Raw genomic sequence first — 25,294 nt, 5'->3', positions numbered from 1 at the left:
TATATATATATATATATAAATATGGCATAAAACCACAGAATTTTGAACTGGAGTAGACTTTGAAAAATAATGCAGTCCCAACTTCATCATTTATAGAAGAGATGTTTGAGATTTAAAGCAGTGGTCAACAATGCAAAAAATACTCTTTTTTTTTTTTTTTTTTGGGAGGGCAGAAGTATGATGAAAAATCAATGTCTGCATTTCAAGTCCAGTATTTTTTCCTACTAATCCAAGTTGTTTCTTAAAAGAGCATATAAAGGTATGTAAAAATATATTTTCTTCTACACGTAGAAATATTTGTCAATCTGCAACATTTACTTGTACCAGGCAGGATTAGAGAGCATTACATTACAGTTATCATGCCCTTTGAGGTCAAAGAGTTTGGCTTAAGTACCAAAAAGCTATGGAGTGTGCTTAATATATATGTGCCTAAGATGTGAACTTGTAAAATGAAAATAATGATATTGATTTGTGGTTGGGATTCCAGTGAGTGATCACCTCATGTGTAACTGGCTAGGAAACCACAGAGCTTTCTATCTGGTCTCCTCTTGTCATTCACAGCCTCATCTCTTTGCAAACTCAATACCAATATGGCTCAAAGCTGAGTGGCATTTTTCAAGAAAAAAGGGTTCAGGACTCTTCAATATTAACTTAAAAACAAATTTAGTAAAATGTGTCATTTTATGCAAAATGTAAAATCAGAGGAGTGACATCAGCAAGATGGCAGAGTAGGAAACCCTGAAATCTCCTTTCTCCCACAAACACACTGATTCAGCAACAGTTCATGGAAAAATTCCCTTTGTGAGAAATCAGAAAGAAATTGAAAGGCTCTAATGCACAGACATCAACATGGAGAATCAAGAAGAAAATAAAAAATTAGGCAAAGATGTTCCAAAAAAGGAAAAAGATAAAAATCCAGAAACTGACTCTAATAAAATAGAGTTATATGATTTACCTGACAGGGATCTAAAGTTAACTATCATAAACATACTCACCAAGATTAAGAGAAAGATGAATGAACAAATGATAATTTCAACAGAGATATTAAATATAAAATAAAATACTAACCAGAAAGAGTGGAGCTGAAGAACATAACTGAATGGAAAAATTAGCTAAAGGGGCTCAACAGGAGACTAGATCAATTAGAAGAAAGGCTCAGTGAACTTAAAGGCAGGTCACTGGAAATAATGCAGTCTCAGGAGCAAAAAGAAAACAAGAATAAAAAAAGGGTAGAAGCTTAATGGAATTATAAGAAACCATCACACTGACAATATGTGCATTGTGAGTGTTCTACAAGAAGAGATACAGAAATAACCAGAAAATGTTACTATCTTTCATTATTCAAAGAAATAATAGATGAAAACTTCCTAAATCTAGGGAAGGAAATAGACATCCATATCTAAGAAACCTAAAGAACATCTAAATATGATAAGCCCAAAGAATCCACATTGAGACACATAATCAAATGGCCCAAAGTCAAAGACAAGGTGAATTTTGAAAGCAGCAAGAGAATGACTTTTCACATACATGGGACACTCGTAAGACTGAGCAGATTTTTTCATCAGAAACCTTGCAGGTCAGAAGTGAGTGGAATGATATATTCAAAATGTTAAAAGAAAAAAAAAAAACTGTCAAGAAAGAATACCATATCTGGAAAATCTCTATTTTATTTTATTTTATTTTTTATTGGAACATAGTTGCTTTACAATGTTGTGTTAGTTTCTGCTGTATAGCAAAATAAGTTAGTTATATGTATACATATATCCCCTTATTTTTAGATTTCTTTGCCATTTAGATAACCACAGAGCATAGAGTAGAGTTCCCTGGACTATACAGTAGGTTCTCATTAGTTATCTATTTTATACATAGTAGTGTATATAAGATAAGACTTTCCCAGACAGATGAAAGTTGAGGGAGTTTGTCACTACTATACCTTCCTTATAAGAAATGATAAAAGAGTTCTCCAAGTTGAAATGAAAGGATACTAAACAGTAACATGATAGCATAAGAAAGATAAAACTTCTTGGTAAAGGTAAATGTATAAACATATAAAGAATACTGTATTACTATAACAGTTGTGGGTAAATCATTTTTAATTCTATCATAATAATTAAAAGATATAATTATTTAAAAATAGCTATAACTAAAAATATGTTAAAAGTTGTACAATATGAATAGATGTAAATTGTGACAATAATGACCACAGTGTGGTATGTGATTGAAATTATGTTGTTATCATACTAATATACAGTGCTATATCCATAAAAGTTTATGTAAGCCACAAGGTCTAAATAAGTTACATTAAAAAAAAATGGAAAGGAATCAAAGCAGATCAACACAAAATATCAACAAAACACAAAAGAAGACAGCAAGAGAGAAAAAGACAAGAAAAAGAACTACAAGATTAACAGAAAACAACTACAAAATGGTAACAGCAATTCTTTACCAATAATTACTTTAAATGTAAATGGATTAAACTCCTCACTCGAAAGATAAAGTAGCTAAATAGATAAATCAAAATGTTATCAAAGTATTTGTTGCATATTAAAAAAAAAACTCCTTTTAGATTTAAGGTTGCACATTGGTTGAAAACAAAGGGGTGGAAAAAGATACTCATGAAAATGTTAACAAAAAGAAAGCAAAAGAGGCTATAGTTATATAAGACATAATAGACTTTAAGTCAAAACTGTCATAAAGTCTAAAGGTCATTATATAAAAATAAAAAGAGCCAATTCAACAGAAAAATGGAACAATTATAAATATATATACATCCAATATCAGAGCACCTAAAAATATAAAGGAAATATTGACAGAACTTAAGGGAGAAATAGACAACAATACAATAATAGTAGGAGACTTTAATACTCACTTTCAATAATGGATAGAACGTCCTGACAGAAGATAATAAGGAAACAGAGAATTTTCATGACACTATAGATCAAAGGACATAATACATATATACAAAATATTCCACCCAACAGTAACAGAATACATATTTTTCACAAGTGCTCATAAATCTTTCTCCAGGATAGACCTCATGTTAGGTAACAAAATGTCTTAACAAATTCAATAAGACAGAAATCATTTTAAGTTTTTTTTTCTTACCACAATGGTACTAAACTAGAAATCAACAACAGAAAGACAACTGCAAAACTCACAAGTATGTGAGAATTAAACATTACACTCTTAAGCAATCATTGAGTCAAAGAGGATATCAGAAAAGGAAGATAGAAAATACCTCAAGAAAAACAGAAAGCAAAACACAACATACCAAAAATTATGAAATGTAGCAAAAGCTGTACCAATAAGGAAATTCATTGCAATAAGCACCTACATTTAAAATAAAGAAAAATCTAAAATAAACAACTTAATATTACACCTAAAAGAACTAGAAAAAGAAGAACAAACTAAGAACAAAGCAGAACAGAAATAACAAATATTAGAGAAGAAATAAATCAAAGAGACAGTAAGAAAAGCAACAGAAACAAAAGACAAAAGAAGAGTTGTTTTTTTGAAAAGATAAACAAAACTGACAAACCCTTAGCTAGACTAAAGAGAAAAAGAGAGAAGACTAAAATAAATAAAATCAGAAATAAAAGAAGAGATATTACAACTGATGTCACAGAAAGAAAAAGGATCATAAAATAATACTTTTAACAACTATATGCCAAAAACCTGGATAACCTAAAAGAAATGGATAAATTCCTAGAAACACACAACCTACCAAGACTAAATCGTGAAGAAATAGCAAGTCTGAATAGGCTTATTATTAGTCAGAAGATTGAACTAGTAATCAAAAATGTCCTAGCAAAGAAAAAACCAGGAGCAGATGTCTTCACTGGTAAATTCTACCAAACATTTAAAGGATTAACATCAATCTCAAACTCTTCCAAAAACCTGAAAAAAGGGAACATTTCCAAACTTGTTTTATGAGGCTAGAATTACCCTGATATGAAATCCAGACATAGACATCACAAGAAAAGAAAACTACAAGCTAATATTCTTGTGAAACATAGATGCAAAAATCCTCAAATGAAATACTAGCAAATGAAATTCAAAGACATTATAAAAGGAACATACACCATGAACAAGTGGGATTTAACCCTAGGATGCAAAAATGGTTCTACATATGAAAATCAATTAATGTGATATACCACATTAACAGAATAAAGGATAAAAATCAGGTCATCTCAGTAGAAAAAAACACATTTGTCAAAATTCAATGCCTTTTCATGATAAAAATATTCAACGAGGCAGAAAAAAAAAAAGAAATTACTTCAACATAATAAAGGCCATAGTTAATAAGACCATAGCTAACAACATACTCAACAGTGAAAAACTGAAAAATTTTCCTCTATGGTCAGAAATAAGACAAGGATTCCCACTCTTGCCATTTCTCTTTGTTCATAGTACTAGAAGTTTTTGCCAGAGCAACTAGACAAGAAAAAGAAGTAAAAAGAATCCAAAACAGAAAGGAAGAAGTAAAATTGCCTGTGTCTCCAGACACCATGATCTTATATATAGAAAGCTCTAAAGAGTCAACAAAAGAAACAATAACACAAACTATCAGAATTAAAAAGTAAATTCACTAAAGTTCCAGGATACAAAATAAACAAAAAATTAGTTGCTCTTCTATTCACTATGTACTATATAAAAAGAAAATGAGGAAAATAATCCCATTTAAAATAGCACCAAAAAGAACAAAATACCTAGGAATAAACTTACATAAGGAGGGCTTCCCTGGTGGCACAGTGGTTGAGAGTCCGCCTGCCAATGCAGGCGACACGGGTTCGTGCCCCAGTCCAGGAAGATCCCACATGCTGTGGGGCAGCTAGGCCTGTGAGCCATGGCCATTGAGCCTGCAAGGCCAGAGCATTGCTCTGTGATGGGAGAGGCCACAACAGTGGGAGGCCTGTGTACCGTGAAAAAAAAAAAAAAAACTTACATAAGGAAATAAAAGACATATATACTGACAACTATAAAACACTGATGAAAGAAATTAAACCAGACACAAAAATGGAAGGGCATCAGTGTTCATGGATTGGAAGACTTTATATTGTTAAAGGGTCCGTATTACCAAAAACAGTCCATAGATTCAATCCCTGTCAAAATCCCAATGGCATTTTTTTCGGAAAAAGAATAAACAACACTTAAATTCACATGGGACTACAAAAGATTATGAACAACCAAATAAATCTTGAGAAAGAACAGAGATGGAGGCATCACACTTCCTGATTTCAAATACTACTACAAAGACACAGTAATCAAAACAATATGGTGCTGGCATAAAGACAGACATGTAGACCAATGGAACAGAATAGACAGCTTAGAATCAAATCCATGCATCTACAGATCTTTGACAGGGTACACAATAGGGAAAGGATACTGTCTTCAACAAATTGTGCTGGGAAAACTGAATATCTACATGCCAAGGAATAAAACTGGACTCTTGTCTCATACCATAAACAGAAATCAATTCAAAATCGACTAAAGACTTAGACATGAGATCTGAAACTATAAAACTCCTAGAAGAAAACAGAGGGGAAACCTTCATGACATGGCCTTTTCAATGATTTCATGACTATAACACCAAAACTACAGGCAATAAAAGCAAGAATAGATGAGTGAGACTACATCCAACCAAAAAGCTTCTGCATAGCAAAGGAAATAATCAACGGAGTGAAAAGGCATCCTACAAAATGGGAGGAAACATATGCAAACAATATATCTGATAAGGGGTTAATCTTCAAAATATATAAGGTACTTCTACAACTCAATAGGAAAAAACTAATAGCCCAATTAAAAATGAACTAAAGGCTTGAATAGGCATTTCTCCAAAGAGGACATTCACATTCACAGGGGCAACAGGTATATGGAAGAATGTTTAAGGTCACTAATCATCAGAAAAACACATATCAAAACCACAATGTGGTATCAACTCACACCTGTTAGAATGGCTCCTGAAACCACATACAAGGCCCTGTGTCCCTGTCCTTTGAAGTAAATGGCTTTTGCTTTAGTCTCCTAGGTTTCCCCTGAGTCTCAAAATACTGACTCAAGAGTTAGTAATTAGGAAATGTGAAGATGTAAAAACAAAGAACACTCATTGGGTTGGGAAACTGGAAAAATTTAAAATATAAACCAGCCACATAGCAGATTCACCAAACTCCCAGTTCCATGAAAGACAGATAAAAGTCTGACACACATTCCTAAGTTGTTTTTATAGGAAGCAGATCCCTGCCAGCTGAAAACTGCTGACTGCAAGCACATAGACCCCAGACTGGCTGAAACCAGAAGATCGGTAATGCTTGAAAATTCATCTTGATGCCAACCAATCTGAGAATTGTGCACAAGCTGATCATGCCCCCTGCAGCTCCCTCCCTCTCACTGCCTTTAAAACTTTTGTCTCCTAACTGGCAATTGGAGATGCTCTTAGGACATTAGTTGGCCACCTTCCCAGGTTGCTGACCTCCTGAATAAAGCAACTTTTCCTTTTCCACCAACACTTGTCTCTCAAGTATTGGTCTTTCCAGTGGTGAGCAGCTGAACTTGGGTTTGGTACTGGCCTTTTCTGGATATATCTACATATATATAGATATGTATATTAGATATACATCTATATAAAATGACACATGTTGGTGAGAATGTGGGGAAATTAGAACCCATGTACACTATTGGTGGGAATGCAAACTGGTACAGCTGCTGTAGAAAACAATATGGAGCAACCCATTTCTGGGTATTTATTCAAAAATATTGAAATAATTCCTTGTACATTTTTGTAATGAGATTAAATAATTAAGGTGAAGTAGATATGATGGTGAGTATAAGCCAGTGCTCTTGAATAAAAGAAACTATGATTAAAATCATGGAGAACTTTTCAAAACTAGAAACACACACTAATGGAAGAATTAAGAAGAGATCCTAAGAGTATAAGAAAGAATCTGGAGTGGGGGAAGACTGAAAGACAGGCCCTCCCAGATTTCAGACAGTCAGAGTTTTGCAAGAATAGCAAAAAATATATGCAGAGCTGATAAAGAGATGGGTCAGAGCAAAAAATGGAAAAGCAGTCGGTGTAGAAAGAGAAACTGTCTTGTTGAGTAGGAGACAGTTTGTGCTGTACCACAAAGTGAGGCTGAGTCCACAATGGGTTGCTGGCTAAGAAAGTCAGCCTTCATGTGGGAATAAATTAAAAGTGGTTCTTATATTTGCAAGGAATGAGAAATAATTCTCATTAAGTTGGTCTGCATCTGATATTTTGTTGACTTGTGGGCAGGTGCCATTGATGTCAGATGAATGAATGAATGACTTACAACAGTGAATTTTAGAATGTTGCAATGAAACCTTGATGTCTTTATTATTTTTCTTATGTTTGTCAGAGATGTGCCTATTTAAAGGACTCTGCTTACCATAGAGTGATTCTGTTTTCAAGATTGAATGGACAGAAAATGAGGACAGACTAGGGATTAACTTTTTTTTTTCATCATTTACAGAACACAAGAGGGTTGAATGTTTTCATCTTTCTTGATTTTTTTCACTAGTGTGTTCCAATTTATTTTTGACTACATTGTGTCCATCTAAGAAGTGTCTTGGAAGAACTCAGAAAGCCTGACAAGTATCCTCTAATGTGTATCATAAACAATTTACTGAAGTGTCATTACCTCTCTAAGCTAATAATAAGCTATGACGAGTAACATAAGACATCAAAATATTCTACAGAAAGAGAAACATTGATAATTTAGGTGAAGTTTTCATTTATTTTTCAGGAATCTATCACAACTTCTAAAAGAGAATTCCATCTTTGTCTTAGACTATTAATCTAACAATAACTTTTTTGGCTAAGATATTTTCATGGCTGATGATTGACAGCATTTTTTGTAAAAGTGTATGTATTTGTAACAAGTTAGTTATTAAATATGCAAATCAATGTTTTGAATGTACATAAAGCAATAATACTTATTTGCTTTACCAAAGTGTTCTTGTTTTCTCAAGGGATTCATTTAAAATTTTTTAAATTATTAAACTCTTCTACTATGTTAAAATTAAAATGTTTGTTTAGATTCTTGAAATCAGTCACTATTATGGACTGAATATTTGCATTCCCCTAAAATTTGTATGTTGAAATCCTAGCCCTCCAATATGTTGGTATTAGGAGGTAGGGGCCTTTGGGAAATGATTAGGTCGTGACAGTGGAGTCATAATTAATGGAATTAGTACCCTTATAGAAAATACTCCAGAGAACTTTCTTGTTCCTTCTGCCAGTGTGAGGACACAGCTAGAAGACATGTGTCTATGAACCAGGAAATAGGCTCTCATCACATTTCAGTTAACTAGCACTTTGATCTTGGACTTCCCAGCCTTCATAACTGTGAAAAATAAATGTTGTTTAAGCCACCCAGTCTACGGTATTTTGTTATAGCAGCCCAAATGGACTAAGTCAGTCTTTGATTCTTCAAAAATTACAATCCTCTAAAAGAGTATAGGCTGTCATATATTCTGTTTTTAATATTAGTAATTGACTTGAATGTGAAAAACAAAAGAAAACTAGCATCTTTCCAGAACACATTTTATGTTATCAGTTTCTGTAGAAAGAGAAAAAAATCCTCTAATGGATTAATAATATTTATTTACTTGCATAATTATTTTATTTGCTTTTATATTTAGCGAGGAGAACAGTTGGTAATACTGTAACTTGGTCTGCGTTTATTTGGGATTAAGGTTTGTTGTCCTTAAGCAACTTGGACCCAAAAGCAGGAGTCCATGTACTGAGAAGTATAAGTAATTAAAGCACTACCAAGGAAAGTGTTTTCCTGCCTCCAGAGAGGGGGGATTTACCCTTGGACCATGGAAATTATCACCATTATGGTCATTAGGGGACATAGAATTTTTCACACTTCAGGCAAAAAATTGAATATGTCTGTTTCATTCTCCTCACATACTGAGATTTGTGTGTTTTTGTTAAAGGAAACATTAAACCTGTTAGCACATACACATTGGATTAGGAACTTTTATCATGTGGAGGGGCTCTGGCCAGTACAGAAGAACACTACTAGAAACTTGGAGTCAGGAGAATAATTTTAGCTTAGCACTTATTGGCTAGAGGAATCAACAATTGTTATCTTCCTTAGTGTTTTATACTGCAAACCTGTTGTTTTTAATTTTCTGAGTACTGACAACTCACTGAGCTTAAACAGAAGCTCTGAATCAGAACACAATAATTACATGATATTCAGAGGTGCTACATTGCACACAAGTTCACAAAGTTAGCTTTCCTTTCTTTTTTTCTGATTTATCATATGATTTCTAAGTATTACATGGATATATGTTATAGTCTGTTTAATAATATAAGTATATATCACAAACAAACTCACTTGCTCACATACATACTGTTACAATGACATAATAATATTTAAGAAAAAAAGTAAAAATCAATAAGGGGCTGACATAAAATCTTTCAAATATAGCTTATTTAACAAGGAGGTGAAACCTGCTTAGAGTTGGCTGTTCCTTTTAATTTCAAAGTAACTTTAATGGTCCACACACTGAATTCCCTCTAAATTTGATTGCAACAAATGTCTTGTTGCTTTACATCACAGGGCACATTTAAGTTTTTAGTAAGACAATCCTTTAGTAAATTCCAATCTTCTCAAACAAGGTTTTAAGAGAAAAAAATCTGTAGATTATAGTCAAAACTCTACTTTGACACTCTGTCCTCCCCTAGATTATAACCTCTCTCTCTCTATTAACTAGCTTCCAGTAAAAGTAATCTAAAATCACTGCTGCTTCTTCTATTCCATTTATTCTTACTCAAAATATATTTTCCCCATTGTATATTCTTTCCTCTTTTGTCATAGATTAATTGTTCATATATGTGTAGGTTTATTACTGGGCTCTCGGTTCTATTCCATTGATCTATGTACCTGCTTTTCTGGCAATAACATACTGTTTTGATTACTAGAGCTTTATAATTTACTTTGAAATAAGGGCCTGTGATACCTCCAGCTTTGTGCTTTTTTTTAAAATCAAGATTTGACTATTTGGGGTCTTTTGTGGTTCCATATAATTAAAATTTTTTTTGTTTCATATATGTGAGAAATATCCTTGCAATTTTAACAGGGATTGTGCTGAATTTGTAGATTCCTTTATACCTAAAGGTATAAAGGTATAATATGGACATGTTAACAATGTTAATTCTTCCAATCTATAAGCATGAGACATCTGTCCATTTATTTGTGCCCTCAATTTCTTTCAACAATGTCTTACAGTTTTCAGTGTACTGGCTAAATTTATTGCTAAGTATTGTATTTTTTTTTTGTGATTGTAAATGGGATTGATTTCTTAATTTATCTTTCTGCTAGCTCATTTTTAACATGTAGAAATGCAACCAACTTTTGTTTATTGATTTTGTACCCTTTGAATTTACTATATTTGTTTATTACTTCTGATAGTTTTTTGGTCAGCTTTCTATATATCAAATCATGTCATGCACAAATAGTGACAATTTTACATCTTCCTTTCCAATTTAAGTGCCTTTATTTCTTTTTCTTGCCTAATTGCTCTGGCTAGGACTTGCAATGCTGTATTGAATAAATGTGGTAAGAGTGTACATCTTTGTTTTGTTCCTTATTTTAGGACAGCTTTCAATTTTTCACAGTTGAGAATGTTGTTAGCTGTGATATATTTGGCCTTTATTACCTTAAGGTACTTTTATATACATCTTACTGAGAATTTTTATCATAAGTGGACATTGAATCTTGTTGAATGATTTTTCTGCATTTATTGAGATGATCATATGAGATGATCATTACTAATGTGGTGTATGATATTGACTGCTTTTTTATGTTGAAACCTGCTTGTATTCCTGGAATAAATACCACTTGATCATAGTGTATGACACTTTTAAAGTATTGTTGTATTTGGTTTGCTAACATTTTGTTGAGGATTTTAGAGCCTACATTCATCAGAGATATTGGCATGTAATTTTTGTGCTTTGTTCTTGTCTGGTTTTGATGTCAGGTGATGTTGGCTTCCTAAAATAAGTTAGGAAGCATTCATTCAAGTTTTTGGAAGAGTTTGAGGAAGGTAGATATAAATTCTTTGCATGTTTGGTAGAATTCATCTGTAAAGCTATTAAGTTCTAAAGTTTTATATTTGGGGAAGTTTTTGGTTACTGTTTCAATCACCTTACTAGTAATGGATTCATCCATTTATATTTTCTATTTCTTTATGATTCCATCTTGGAATGTTGTATGATACTAAGAATTTGTCCATTTCTTATAGGCTGCCCAATTTGTTGGCATATAGTTCTTTGTAGTATTCTCTTATAATCCTTTGTATTTCTGTGTATCTGTTGTACTTCTCTTTCATTTCTGATTTTATTTACAGAGTCTTTTTTTTTCCTTAGTGAGTCTAACTAAAGATTTGTCAACTTTTTTTATCTTTCCAAAGAACAACGTTTTAATTTCATTGATCTTTTCAATGGTCTTTTAAGTCTCTATTTCTTTTATATGCACTCTCATCTTTATTTTTCCATTCCTTCTACTGACTTTGGGCTTTGTTCTTTTTCTACTTCCTTTTAGTAATACTGTTTACTTTAGATATTTCTTATTTCTTGAGATAGGCCTGTATTGATATAAACTTCCTTCTTTGTACTGCTTTTGCTGTATCATATAGATTTTGATATGTTCTATTTTCATTTTATTTTGTCTTCCAGTAATTTTTTATTCCTTCTTTGATTTTTTTGTTGATCCACAATAGTTTAGTATCATGTTGTTCAGTCTCCCCATGTTTCTGATTTTTTCAGCTTTCTTCTTATAGTTGATTTCTAGTTTCATAACATTGTGATAATAAAAGATGTTTAATATGATTTCAATCTTCTTAATAGCATTGAGATTTGTTTTGTGTCCTATCATGTGGTCTATCCTTGAGAAAGTTCCATGTGCACTTAAAGAAAATGTGTATTCTGCTACATTTGGATGGAATGTTCTGTGCAGATCTATCAAATCCATCTGGTCTAATATTTCATTTAAGACCACTATTGCCTTGTTGACCTTCTGTCTGGATGATCTATCCATTGATGTAAGTGGAGTGATAAATTCCCCTACTATTATTATCAATTTCTCTCATTAAGTTTGTTAATAATTGCTTCACATATTTTGGTGTTCCTATGTTAGGTGCATATATAATAATAAGTGTTATGTCTTCTTGATCAATTTTCCCCTTTATCATTTTATAGCTTCATCTTTGCCTGTTATGCTTATTGACTTGAGCTCTATTTTTTTTCTGATATGAGTGTGGCTACACCTACTTTCTTTTGGCTGCCATTATCCATCCTTTCATTTTGAGCCTATGTTTGTCTTCAGAGCTGAGGTGAGTCTCCTGAAGGCAGCATACAGTCAGTCTTGCTTTTTAATCTACTGAGCCACTCTGTGTCTTTTGACTGATGAATTCAATCCATTTATATTTAGGGTGATTATTGATAGATGAGGACTTATTACTGCCATTTGATCTTTTGTTTTCTGTTTGCATTATATCTCCATTGTTTCTTATTACTTGGGCTTCTGTCTGTTGTTTTGGTTTTGTGGTTTTCTATGATGATTTTCTCTGTTTTCTCTTTTTTTATGTTAATGTCTCTGCTCTAAATTTATGTTTTGTGGTTACCATGGGGTTTGTATAAAACATTGTATAGATAAAATAGTCTTTTTTCTGCTGATAGCATCTTATCTTCATTTACCTATACAGGTTCTGTCTATCTTCTCTTTCCCTTTTGTGTTGTTGTTTTCCAAATTTCCCCTTTTTATGTTGTAAGTTTGTTACTGAGTTGAAGTAGCTATAGTTATTTTTTCTCTTTTTTGTCATTTAAACTTTATGCTATAATAAAGTGTTTATAAACCTATTCTGATATAGAATTGCAATTTTCTTATTCTTATTGTCTATTTATCACCTTATTCATTGTTTTATGTACTTTTGACTTTTTGTTTTCTGGTAGTAGAGCTCCTTTCAACATTTCTTTTAAGGCAGGGCTAGAGTTGATGAGCTCCCTCAGCTTTTGTTTCTCTGGGAAAGCCTTTATTTCTCCTTCATATCTGAAGGACAACTTTGATGGATAGAGTATTCTTGTAAGACAGGTTTTATTTTTCAGTATTTTGAGAATATCATTATGCTCCCTCCTGGCCTGTAATGTTTCTGCTGAGAAATCTGCTGATAACTTAATGAGGGTTCCTTTGTAGGTTATCATCCCTTTTTCCGTGGCTGCTTTTAAAATTCTTTCTTTGCCATATTTACTTTTGACAATTTTAATATAGTCTGTCTTGGGAGAGGTCTTTTTGCATTTCAGTAACTAGGTATTCTCTTAGCTTCATGGACTTGTATATCAAGTTTCTTTCCCAGGTTTAGAAAGTTCTCAGGTATTATTTGCTTAAATTAACTCTGCCCCCTTCCCCCTCTATTCTCCTCTGGGACACCCATTACCCTAATGCTCTTCCTAAAAGACTCAGATATGTTTCATAGAATTTCTTTATTTTATTTTATACCTTATTCTTTTCACTCTTCTACTTGTATCATTCTAGATTTCTATCTTCAAGCTCACTAATTCTTTCTTTCATATGGTCTGCTCTGTTTCTAATGTTTTCTAATGCATTCTTCATGTTGTTTGTCAATTTCTTCAGTTTCAGAATTTCTGTCTGTTTCTTTTATAGAGTTTCAATCTCTTTGGTAAAGGATTCATTTTGTTCATTGATTTTTTTCCCCTGAGCATACTGAACTGCTTTCTGAGTTGTCTTGTAGCTCATTGCTTTACTTCATGACAAATATTTTGAAATCTCTATCAAATTGCAATATGCAGTGTCACTAAGTTTGGTTTATGGAGAATAGTAATTTTCTTTCTGTGGTACAGTGTTACTATGGTTCTTCATTGTGCCTGATGATTTGTTCCTAAGATGATGCATTTGAAGCCTCTCTCTACTTGATTCTATTGATTCAATAGGTGAGAAATTACAGGTCTTTTTTGTTGTTGCAGTAGGCATTGATATAGCATAAGTTTTCAGTTTCTCTCACCTGAGCCGCCTCTGGTCATACTTGAGAGTCAGTAATTTTCACTCTCCATGGCCTCTGCCAAAGGTGTATTCCTGTGCCCTTGTTACCACCACTTATGCTTCCAGGGTCATTGGTGCCTTGCTGCTGTCAATGTCACTGTTGTTGCCACCTGGGGTCCAGGATGGTGGGCTCCTCCTCTGTGTCTGGGATCACCACAGGCTCTACTGTCCAGTGAGAAGAAAGGTAAGGAATCTGGGCACCTCTGCCATGATCAGTGTTAAGTTTGCAGGCTCTGCCACTGTGGGTGGGTGGGTGCTGGAAGTGGAGATGTCTCTGTAGCTGTGGGGATGGGGTCTCTGACCCTGCTGCTGCTGCTCCTCTGTTGCCTGTGGCTGGGGGCCTGGGTTACCTGTGCCACCTTCCCTGCTGCTGCTGGATTCTCTGCAGCTGCAGGCTCAGCTGCCATGGCTAGAGGGCCAGGATTGAAGGCACTGCCTCTGTCATTCCCCTGGTTCTGCCTCCTCTGTGTGTTCCAGTCCATGCTCCTTTAGATACACAGATGTGAGGAATTCTCCAGCATCCTGGTTTTTTGGGCAGAAGCATCTTTGTTGAGTTGTGGATAGTTTACTAGTTGTAGATTGAAGGGGAGAGACAGAGCATCTCACTATACTGTGTTGCTGACATCACTCAAGGCTCATATTTCAAATGAATTATTCTATGTCACAATGTTCTGTTGATATAGTTGATGTGCAGCAGGAATGTAATGATGCAAAGAACTGATGAGGTAGTGATATTTGCAAGCCAGTTGTTAAATATTTGAAAATTATCTCTGCCCAAAGTAACAACTACCAAAATGAACCTGCCATCTGTTCCTGTAAACAAACTTGTGATTTCCACATGAATTCTCTGCTTACATAAGCCAACATGGTCATTCAAATTCTGAAGTTTTCTATCTTCATATCTATAATTATTCACAAATACCTTGGCTTCTGCAGTCATCCTCTCACTCTTATTGCACAGCATCATTTCTTGTTTAATTATTCTTATTGACTAACTACCATTTCTTGACCTGTAGTCTAAACCTTTTCAATCCTATACTTTTGTTGCTACCTGAGTGAAAACTACATGCCACTCCTTGTTCAAACTTCTTAAATGGTTCCTCCAGGCACCAGCCTATAAATATACACTTTTTTTGTATTTCATTCAGGATCCATTTTGCTGACTGTGTGATGAATTTTCCAACAACAAGCCTTCCTCCTGCTCAATTCACATTAAAATCCATGTCTCCCCAGTAATAAATTACTTCTACTCCCACTCTTCCTTTCCTAGGCCTTCCCATTACTAAGCCTGTGTGTGTGTGATGTTTTGTCTGCCTGCAATGACAGTCTATGTATTATGTATCTGATCATCCCTCAGATCTCTACCTAACTACAAACTCCCTTACTCCCCTAAGGAGATCAGAAGGCTTCCTTTTCTGTTTTTCTATATTGGCTCCATATTTTGTTTGTATTTCAATTAGAGTAAATACCTATCTGTATTAGAGATACTTGTGTATCTCCTTGAGTCTCAAGAACCTGCTTTTAATTAATGTATACTCACAAAAATTAAATTCTATATGAAAACTCACCTTTTATTTGGGAAATATATAATAGTTATGAAATGAGAACAATTCAAATATAAATGACTAAAGATACATTTACGTAAATCTTTAGAATCTTTTAATCCATTTTTGAACTATTCATTCAAAAGATGTTTATTGAGAACTTACTATGTAACAGAAACTATCCTTGCCTTAGGGGATAGAAAGGTAAACAAAACAGATATTTTCTAATCTTATTGAGCTTATAGGCTGGTTTATCTAGGAAAAAGTCAATAAAGTGTGTTAATATAATAGAAAAAGGCCCATAAGTTTGTTTAATGATAAATAAATATACTGTTAATGGAGTAAAGCTGAATCTAAAGTAAATTCCATATGCTTACAGTTATGTAATTTCCTTATTTTGTTCAAGGCATATGTGTCACATCAACTATGCAGGAGACTTTTGTCCTTTATGTATATTTGTTGTGATTTTTTTTAAGTTTACTTATAATGGAATCATAATAGTTATCAAATAGTGAGTAGATTTACACCCAATTCATATTACTCGTGAGAATTTTAAATAATAGCATTTTATATTTCCAAAAATATAAAAATAGTATGTTCAAATATGTAGAGTACAATGATAAATACAGTAGGAGAAAATATCCATAAATGGTACACTTATGGTACATTAAGCTATTGGTACACTTAACAAGCAATGTCAAATTTTTTAAAGTAATGGCCTATAATAACAAAGTGGAACCATATAATCAATACCATTTAAGTAAGCATGCAAGCTCTCATCCTAAAATACAGGTTAATAATGATAACAATGAGCTAATTACCTAAATGGAGATTTAGCGAGTAGGCTGGCATAAGCACAGAACTCAGTAGAGAGTGTTCTTACACTTGGGAACCCTTTGTGAAGCAGAGACTGGGGGATGGAGTTCCAGTTCCATTTCTTGAATCATATTTTATGTGTGGATATATGAGCCAACTCCTCATACATCCAGGGAAATCACAAGCATAGGGGTGAAGAAAAGCACACACTCTTAATTTTACCATGAAATATAATGCATGTATATAGCCGTAAGATGGGAAAGCAGCTTGACACTGGAGTGACTCTAAGTAATGAGAACAATACACTTTTAGTACACTTTGGCAGAATGGATGACGATATATATGTTAGTAGAATGCAAACAAATTTTTTTTGAAACCATGTAGATAATCCCACTAACGAGGAAACTTCTAAAGTTTTCCCACTTTTCCTTTTCATACAATAACATAAGGAATATATTTTACGTCATCAACAGAAATACCTGGTTTGCTTCATGAAGATCTGGAAGTCCACCAATAAAGACAGCCCCTGATTCTGGCAATGCTTTTCCTGGTACATAACCAATAGATTCGCTTGCTTTTATAGTCTTCCCTAGAATAGTCAGTTCAGCTTTACATGGATCCAATTCTTGCCTGCAACCATTTAGATAACAAATTTATGGTTTTAGCATGTGTTGTAAAAACATGTTTGACCAATTAGTTATGCTATTAACAAAAGAAGAAAGACGTAAGTACATAGATTATCTCACCATAAAACCAACAAAGCCAGAAGTAGATTAATCTATTCTAAATTAGAAATCCTCAATGATTTTAGCATATAAATATAAAGTTAAACTTTAATAAAACAACAAACTGTAGCAATCACCTAAAGAAATAAACAAATCCTGATAATAAACAGATGTTTCTCAAAAATAAATAAAACAATGTTAGAGCATAATATTCTACTTCAGTTTTTTACATTGTTAATTTTCTCTGTGAGTGAAAATTATTGAAAGGGATCAGGTTTAAATATGGTTATCTGGTGTACTATATATCTTTAGGTTGAAAATAGTAATACAGCAGCGAGTAATTAGTTGTGGAAATATAAACCATAGCAAGAAGTATAGCAAGTAAAATTAAAAAAAAATAATTTAACTAAATATAACTTAATTAGGAGATTTCCAGTAATTTTTACGTGCCCATTTTTTAGAAAGATGAGAAAAAATGTTTCAACTTGTAGATATGCATGTCTCACTCACTCTAACCATCTGTTTAACTAATCATCTAATCCAGGTATTAGAAACAGTGGCCCATAGGTCAAATCTTGCCTGCCACCTTTTTCTAAATAAAGTTTAATTGGAACAGAGCCACACATTTCTTTACATATAATCTAAGGCTGCTTTCATGGCAGAGTTGATAGTTGCAACAAAGACTCTGAGACATGAAGACCCAAAAATATTTGTTTTCTAACACTACAGAAAAATTTGGTAGATCCACGGTCTAGTCAATTTATTTGTTTACCTACCCAGCAAGTAACCTTAATTATAATGCTTTTCGAGATACTCATATTGTAAGACACCCACGTAACATTCACCTATGTCATCCTATATTATGAATATGTGACATTCTGCCTCTTCTTTTATCTATCTTTATTAAAGTAAAGTTGATTTACAACATCATATAAGTTTCAGGTTTACAAAAGAGCGACTCAACATTTTTATACATTATACTCCATTTAAAGTCATGACAAAATAATGGTTATATTTCCCTGTGCTGTACGGTACTCTTCTGTAGCTTATCCATTTAATATATAGTCATTTGTACCTCTCAATCTCCTACCCCCATTCTTCCTCTCCCCACCATGGTCCTCCTCACTGGTAACCACCACTCTGTTCTATGTACCAGTGAGTCTGTTTCTGTTTTGCTATATTCATTTGTTTTATGTTTTAGATTCCACATGTAAGTGATAACATAGAGTATTTGTGTCTCTCTGATTGACTTATTTCATGTCTCTCTCTGATTAACTTATTTCAGTAAGCATGATACCTTCTAGGACTATCCATGTTGTTAACAAATGGCAGAGTTCATTTCTTAAAATTGGGATTTAGTTGATTTACAATATTATATTAGTTTCAAGTGTACCACATGGTGATTCAAATTTTTTTAGGTTATAATCCATTTATAGTTATAAATTATGGAAGCAGCCTAAGTATCCATCAACAGATGAATGAATAAAGAAGATGTGGTATTTGTATAATTACATAAAGTTTTCTAATTGAATTATGCATGATGCAATGGGTAAAGGGTAAATCTCTATGAACTACCATATTGTGATCATACTCAAGTAAGCCCTATCTAGGTCAAGAGGTAGAAACTTACTCTTAAGAATCCCCACTCCAACTCCGGTACACTTTATCACACACCCTCCAACTTCATTCAACATTATGCTTTCCATATTCACCTTTGGCATTGAATTTAATAGCAGTTTGTTCTTTTTCAACACATTTTATATTGATACTTTACAAATTACTTATTTCAGTGTTGGTGTACATTTTGGTGCTATCATGAATATTGATGATATAAACATGCTTGTGTATATTGTTTGGTGCAATATATATGCACTTCTGTTGAGGATTTAACAAAAATCACTTAGAGTTTTCCATATTTGGGATATATATATGCTCTGTTTGTCTTGTGGACATTTTATTCTTCTTTTCAGTGTCTCACATTTTTACTTTCTTAATAGTGTCTTTTAATGATCAAAAGCTCTTAATTTTAATGTATGGCAATAGATCAAACTTTTATATAATGATTCATATTTTGTTGTTGTTCCTTTTCTATGTCATTTTTGAAAATATTATTTTACTACTGACGCTTAGCTCCACAATCCACTAGGGATTGGTTTTTTATATAGTCTCAGGTATGTATCAATCATAAATCATGTTCACATATATATGAGTCTGTTTCTAGACTCTCTATTCTGTTCCACTGGTCAATTTTTCTATCTTTGTGTAAATATATCACTGTCTTAAAACTTACTCTAAAAATATAGTATTTAATACCCAGTAGAGTACGTAAGTATTCCTACTTGTTTTTTCCTCCCCTATATTGTTTTTAGCGATAGGTGTTTGTGTGTGTCTGTGTGTTCCTGGGATCTCTATTTTATTGGTCTAAATTTCTAACCCTGTACCAATACCACACTGTGAAATACTAATATATATATATATATATATATATATGAGAGAGAGAGAGAGCATCCTTCAAATTTCCTCTCTAGTACTGCTCTTGAAAAATGTTGGTTTCAAGATTATGCTGTCCTTATATTCTTTAAGAAAGTTTATGTAATATTCTTTCACATATGACAGATTTTACTAGTACAGCCAACTGGGCTTGGAGACTTTTTTTGAGGTAAGTATTAAATATGGATTTAATAAATGTAGCTATCTATGTATTATGTCCAATTTGTTAAGTTGTGTCTTTTTCTCGGATTTTTAAATTTAATTTTGAAAATAATTAGCATAAAATATTTCATAATTTCCTTTCATATTTTTATTGGTGTCAGAACTCTAATGACAGCTCTCTTTCTTGTGATGTTGGCTACTTTTGTCTTTTCCCATTTTATTTGCTTTGTAGATCAGTATTGGTAAGGAGTAGTAAATTTCAAGGAATGCTTTTGGTATTGTTGATGGTGGCCAGTCTCTGTTTTCTACTTTGTTAACTTCTGCTCTTATCTTTAGGATGTTCTTCCTTTAACTTTCCTTTGAGCTTAATTTACTCTCCTGTTTCTAGGGGTCTTAATCTAATATATGCTCTTAAGATTGTAAATTTTCCCTTTAAGAATAGATTTAGTTATATTCAACAAGTTCTATTTTTTATTATCATCTGTTCAAAATATTTTCTAATTTATCTTGTGATGTTTTTCTTTGGTTCAAGAATTATTCAAAATTGTACTTCAAGTTTACAAATGTACAGGGATTTTCTCATTTTTTTTACATTATAAAATTTTATCAAATTTTAAATTTTATTTAAATCAAGCTTGTTGAATATTCTCTATTTGCTTTTCAATCTTTGAAGTGTATTGACTTAGACTGCATAGCTCAGGATGTGGTCAATTTTAGTAATGATTTCATGGTCCTGGAAAGTCTGTAGTTAATTGCAGAGTTCCATATATGTGAATATGGTCAGGTTTTATACAACACACAAACATACACACATTTAGCTTGTTTTGTAGAGAATATAGAATAAAAACAATGAAATAATCGAATCAGACCTATGATGCATGTACTTTTTTTCCTAAAAAAACTATTTACAGATTTTTTTTTTTTGCACCCTTCTGTTTATACCATTATATAAAGTTAATAGCATACGACCTGGTGTAGCCAGGCAGCCAATTTAAGGCTTTGATAAAGTTTTGAATTAAAAAAAGAAAAAAATCAATAATATTCTCTATATTAAGAACATGGGAGAAAAATGTGTTGAACATTTTTAGAATCCACTTGATATTCTTGCATTCTGTATCTAGAAGCAAACAAGAAGCTTTCTGTGTTAATTATTTCTTACAATTAAACTGTTAAAAATATCTTTGGGAGGATATAGCTTCCAGGAATTTATTCATTAAATGATAAAAATAAAAAGCACAGCTACTTTTATTCCAATCAATCTCTAAATTTTAATGTTTGGAAAAATAACTTGTACTGTTTCATGATATTAGAATAGCAATAATAATTATTCACTAATATTTTGTTAATGAACTCATTTCCCATATTTCATGAAGCAAATGATACCCATTAAGATTTCAAATATATTTATTTGCCCTTTAATTGTAATAACTGAAAGAGTAACTATAAAATAATATATATAAACTCACTTTTTTCCTGACTACAGAGCAACATAAGTTTGTTATAAAAAATTAGAAAAGAAAGAAATTTATCCAACATAATTGTTAAAGACAAGAAAACAGGCCCAAAGTGAAGTCACTAATGTGAAGCCCTCATGTCACCAAACCAAGTCTTAATTAACTTAATATGAGGTTCCCAGAAATGGAATCTTAAACCAGTCAATGAGGAACTGACCAGCATTAGTTACATAATCTGCCTGATAAGACCCTGCCATCCCTGTGAAGAAAGTAGTCTTACAATAGCCAATCTACTATTTTTCCTTGTATGACTTCCTTGTTTCTGCTCTCTCTGCCTATAAAATCTGTTGCCTTGTGTAGCTCTTTGGATCTCCTTTCTAGCTGTTAGGTTGAATGCTACATGATCCATGAATCACTGAATAAAGCCAATAAGATCTTTAAAATTTACTCAGTTGAATTTTGTTTCTAAACAGTCAACTAAAGTCATCACTTGGAATCTTTGTCACTTGGTTTTTGCAATATCAATAACATATAGATCAATAGCTATACATGTTCATTAAGATTTTTTTTTCAATTCTCCTTAATGATTATATAACCTATTGCTGTATATTTAGTTTCTAAAATTCAGAAATAATAAATGATTTTGTGATTTGTGAAAAGTCATCTAACCCTTAATTAATAATTTTCATAGAAGTGTTCTTAAAAGTGAATTATTGAAGCAAATCATTGGCAATTTTAAGGGTTTATTATCAAATTGCCAAGTTACAATCTAGAAACTGTCCCAATCAGCATTGTTAGAGTGCCAAAGATTTGTTTAGTTCTATATTTATATTCATATGATAATATCTATCAGTATTTTCAACATATTCACTGCATGAAAATTCTTCCTGTCCAATAAATAAGTATTTGCTTATACTTATGGACAGATTTGAAAGTTACCAGCACTTCACAGTAATAATTTACATGTAAAGCATATACTTCTTCACTTTGCATTGTATAGTTTTTCAGTGTGATATTTGAAACCAGTTATACTGCTTTAATTATTGTAGTGGCACAATTTATTTTAATGTTTAGTATGCCCAGTATTGTCTCTTATAACTCTTTTTCACAGATTTTCTTTATGTATTGAAATGTTTATCATTTATAATCTATTTTTTATTCCAAAAATTATTAGTGGCATTTTTATGAAGAAATAAAAGTTATTCTATATTCTAAGATTTAAAGGGATATACATATATGCATACGTATGCCCACATGTACATATATGTGCACACACATATATCTGCATATATGTATCTAAAATACATATGTATGTGTATATATAAAATACATTTATAGTATTTATATTACAAATTAGAATATTTTATCCTAATGGGAAGAAACATGTCTACCTGCTTTCCTTCATTTAACCATTTGTGTTTAATTCATATTCAACTGTAACCTCCATCCTTGCAGAACTGACTACTTAGAGAAGAATAATGAGAAAATGTGACATATATATTAATTTCATACACAATTGTACTAAGTTGTGTAGTGCAGACTACAATGAAATGTAAACTAAAGTTAGAAATACTCCAGAGTTGATCTCTGGGTGATTAAGATGATTACAATAAGAAAAGGGAAGAATAGTAGATGCTACAGATGAGAGATTTTGAGTGCGGGTGAAAGCTAGAAGAGAAATAAAGTGGAGTTTTAAAGACCTTTATTATTTTTTTTAAGTTGGTTAGGAGTCTGAATTTTATTTAAATACAACATATACAACGAAAAATGTAAATAACAGTAAGTGCTTCCAAATTAAAGACTTTTTTTGCTTATAGTTAATAATGAGTTCAGTTCAATACCAGATTTTTAAGCTTGTCTACTTTGAAATGTGGAACATGTTATATTCAGTACAGAGGTTGGTAGCTCAGTCTCTACAGAATGTAAACATCATGAAGAGAGCTTTTTCTTACATTATTACTGCATCCTAACATCTAGAACAGGACCTTGTATGTGGCGAACACTGCAGTATGTGTTGAATATTGAGAAGTTTTCCAGGACACTGTCTGAAATATATTATGTGCCTAATGACTGACAGCATTTTTATTTTGAAGAGAGCATGTGCTCTAGTTTTTCCAATTCAAGTATTTGTTAGAAAATATTTCATAAAATACTGAAAATATAAAAAAGGAAAAGCACAATGACCTCCACTGAACCCAAAAGGAACAATTTTTCTTTTATTACAATTTAAAACCTTCATTTTATTATAGAATTTACTCCAAAGTTGAAAATGTAATGTATAAACTCTTTCAGAGTTTGTCTTCTTTCTTACTATAATACTATGAATATGATGTAACCATTTATGTATGTTAATGTTATTCTGAACTATTAATTTTAATGAATGTATAGTAATTGTTCATACTTTAATTTATTTCTAAAATATCCAACCATTGAGTATTTGGGTGTCTTTTGTCCCATTTTTTTTACCCTTCTATAATACTACAATATATGTCTGTTCTGTAAATTTTAATACACATATTTTATTTTCTTAAGAAAAAGTCTAGCATTTGATTTGCAATATATAAGCTTCATAATATTTACATTGTATATTCCTAAGTTTTCTTCTGAAATTTTTCTCAATTTACTACCTGTGATGGTTAATTTTATGTGACAACTTAGCTAGGCTACAGTCCCCTGTTTTTCAATCAAACACTAAACTAGGTGTTGCTGTGAAGACATTTTGTTATGTTGTCCCCACCTACCATCAGTTGACTATAAGTAAAGGAGATGACCTTCCATAATGTGAATGGACCTCATCTAATCAACTGAAAGTCTTTGAGAGCAAAACTGATGTTTCCCTGAAGAAGAATAAATTTCATGTGTGAACTGTGGTTTCGACTCCTGCCCAAAGTTTCCAGCATGCAGGCCTGCCCTTCAGATGTTGTACTTATCCAGCCAGACCCCACAATCCATAAGCCAATTCCTTGAAATAATTATCCTAATATATCTTCTGCTGGGTCTGTTTCTCTGGGAAAGCCCTGACTGATACAGATACTAGTACCTAGAGTATGGAGAGTCCTGGGATGATTGTTTGCCCCAATGTACAGGAAGAGCTTTCCTATTATCTTATAATCACATCAGTGAAGCAGGATTAATGTTAATTGAGTATGGAATGTGATTCTCAGTTGGAGCTAGACCTTATATAGTTTTTGTCAGAATCTCAAGACATGTCCTTCTTAATTAACATTAGCCACATGGAATTTAATCCCTTAAGGAGTTTTTTTTTTTTTTTTTTTTTTGCATGAATAGCAGTGGGTCAGGTGACGAGCCTTTGACTATCAACTCCAATCTATAGACTGACCATGACCTTTCATCTGAACAGAAGAACTGAAGTTCATATATCATGGTGAGAAATTAATTATTTGTGAGCATATCACATTTGATGTTTTTCCTTGAAATTTATTATGATTTTTATTATTTTAATACAATTTCTATTCATTGTCACACAAGGTAGACTGATTCACCATCAAGAACACTATTGTCTATATACTAATACTGCAGACTTTAAATAAGCATGGGACATTTTCATACTTAAAATTCTGCTTTTGTTATTCTTGTTTTCAAAGCTATTATCATTTCTGAAATAAATTACCCACTGTAAATGAATACCAGGATGGCATATCATCTTTTCTCATACATATATTCCAGTAGCTGAAGGAAGATGAAAGGTAAGTATGTCCCCCTCATCATAACAATGTAGACCATCAGATTTTCTTTGCCAAAAATGCAACTCTAATATTTCATCTAACAGGATTGCTATTTTTTTCAAGAGACACACTTTTAACGGCAGTCATATCTTTCATTAGGGTGGAGGCAATGCTGTTCTGATTGTGCCCGATTGAGTCTAACAGGAATTGACAGGATGCAGGAAAACAGTCTTACAACATTATTGTTTAGCATTTGCTGATGATACAGTTTGTCCAGCACACTGTGCAGTGTAAAATTTTTCCATCAAGACTTCTTAATGCTTTCTC

The 25,294-nt window shown here is 32.5% G+C and overlaps 1 protein-coding gene across 1 annotated transcript in view; it reads right to left on the bottom strand.

The window, feature by feature from the left end:
- The window catches only part of EYS (EGF-like photoreceptor maintenance factor), a 1,631,219-nt gene that overhangs the window by 633,540 nt on the left and 972,385 nt on the right, over positions 1–25,294 (bottom strand). The window contains 1 exon segment of the mRNA XM_024761621.1: positions 16,930–17,080. Within this exon segment, the coding sequence (XP_024617389.1) occupies positions 16,930–17,080 (151 nt within the window).

The sequence above is a fragment of the Neophocaena asiaeorientalis genome, unplaced genomic scaffold (genome assembly GCF_003031525.2).
Source record: "Neophocaena asiaeorientalis asiaeorientalis breed wild unplaced genomic scaffold, Neophocaena_asiaeorientalis_V1.1 scaffold169, whole genome shotgun sequence".
Taxonomy (NCBI): Eukaryota; Metazoa; Chordata; class Mammalia; order Artiodactyla; family Phocoenidae; genus Neophocaena; species Neophocaena asiaeorientalis.
Note: the sequence above shows the minus strand (reverse complement) of the source record. Positions and strands in the feature narration are given on the sequence as shown.